Raw genomic sequence first — 1,667 nt, 5'->3', positions numbered from 1 at the left:
GCACGATCTTGGCTCACTGCAACCTCCGCCTCCTGGGTTCAAGCGATTCTCCTGCCTCAGTCTCCCCAGTAGCTGGGATTACAGGCGTGTGACACCAAGCCCGGCTAATTTTTGTATTTTTAGTAGAGTTGGGGTTTCACCATGTTGCCCAGGCTGGTCTTGAACTCCTGACCTCAGGTGATCCACCCGCCTTGGCCTCCCAAAGTGCTGGGATTACAGGCAGAAACCACTGCGTCCAGCCCACCATGGAATTTGTGATTTAATTGACCTGAGATACAGGCTGAGCGTCAAACTTCCCCAGGTGATTCTAATGTGCAGCAAAATTTAAAAGCAATTGTTCTAGTTCAGGGAATCTTAACCGTAGAATAACACAGGGTGTTTAAAACAAAAAACAAGAAAAAAACAATGCCTGGACCCCATCTCAGACCAAGTAAATAAGAACCTCAGAGATGAGCAGGGCGCTTTGCACATGTTACTCCTTCCGTCTGGAATGCTGTGACTTACTTTTCTGGCCATTACTCTCCTACTCATCCTTCCAGATTCAATGCAGTACAATTTATTTGGGGGCAGCTTACTCCAGCCTGAGGGGAGGTGCTCTCCTGCCATTCCACTCTGTTAAACTCAGCAAACACTTCTCACATTGCTGTGAAGGGTCTGTTTACTTATCTGACTGCAGTTGGCATCATGTTTTTTTCCTGCTTCGGGCCCAGTAAATATGTGTTGAATGAGTGAATGAGAGAGAACACGAGAGTGAGCAGCAGGGGCTCAAAGCCATCTCTAGAGACTGCAGGGGGTGCCCTGTGGCTACTGCCTGCCCAAGGCAGGTGCTGTGTGTGTGTGGGGGTGTCTGGTGGGGCCATAGAGCGTTACCCAGGTTGGCACTGAGTGTGAGGTGCAGCTTCTTCCTCCAGAGCTCGGCAGCAAGGACACCATTGTAGTGCACAGCCTGGACCCCGATTGCCAGCAGCACTGCTGTCTCCTGCTCACTGTGGTTAACCAGCGTCACTGAGATCTGGGTATCCCCTCTTAGGGGTAGGGAGCTGGGTGCTTTCAAGAGCAGGTACAGAGGATTGGCAGTCTGGAGAGTGGGAGGACGGATGCCGTTGTCTTTCCCATGTTCCATTTTCTCTTTCTCAACTCTCTCCAGCACCTCTTTTTCCTGAAGAGACCCTGGAGAAGGGAAGAAACAAAGCTGACCTTTTACCCGGGTGGTATACACGCTTCTCATAAAACCCTGGGAATCAAAACCATTTACCCACTTCTGCTCAAATGCCAAAGTCATGAGAGCTCTGCAAGCCTCTAAGGCCGTATTTAGCCCAAAAATGTCTGTGTCAGGCAGATCCACCACCGATACAGTGTGTCTCTTCCAAACCACTCAAGGACCAAGTTCTTTTTCAAGTGCTATGAATTCGCCCCTTGAACGATGAGAGAGGAAGGTTGGGGACAAGTCAACACTGTCTCTGAGGACAGTTTTGCAGGGAACTGAATCTTCCTGTGTGAAAGAATTTAGACTTCCTCTGAGGGTCAGGAATGCCGCCAAATGTCCTAGGGTGCACAGTCTCTACAACAAAGACATATCTGGACCCAAATGTCAATGGTGTCAAATGGGGTTGAGAAACCCTGTTTTATATGATGGGGAAAGGACAAGGCTCTTCCTGACTGCATCT

General features: G+C 49.4%; 1 protein-coding gene across 1 annotated transcript in view; it reads right to left on the bottom strand.

Annotated features, from left to right (window-relative positions):
* The window catches only part of EPB42 (erythrocyte membrane protein band 4.2), a 38,463-nt gene that overhangs the window by 22,135 nt on the left and 14,661 nt on the right, over window positions 1–1,667 (bottom strand). Inside the window, exon 7 of the mRNA XM_011989333.1 lies at window positions 871–1,170. Coding sequence (XP_011844723.1) covers window positions 871–1,170 — 300 coding nt within the window. The remainder of the gene's footprint in view (window positions 1–870; window positions 1,171–1,667) is intronic.

This window comes from Mandrillus leucophaeus, unplaced genomic scaffold, assembly GCF_000951045.1.
Source record: "Mandrillus leucophaeus isolate KB7577 unplaced genomic scaffold, Mleu.le_1.0 Scaffold35, whole genome shotgun sequence".
Lineage (NCBI taxonomy): Eukaryota > Metazoa > Chordata > Mammalia > Primates > Cercopithecidae > Mandrillus > Mandrillus leucophaeus.
This window is presented reverse-complemented; position numbering and strand designations above follow the sequence as displayed.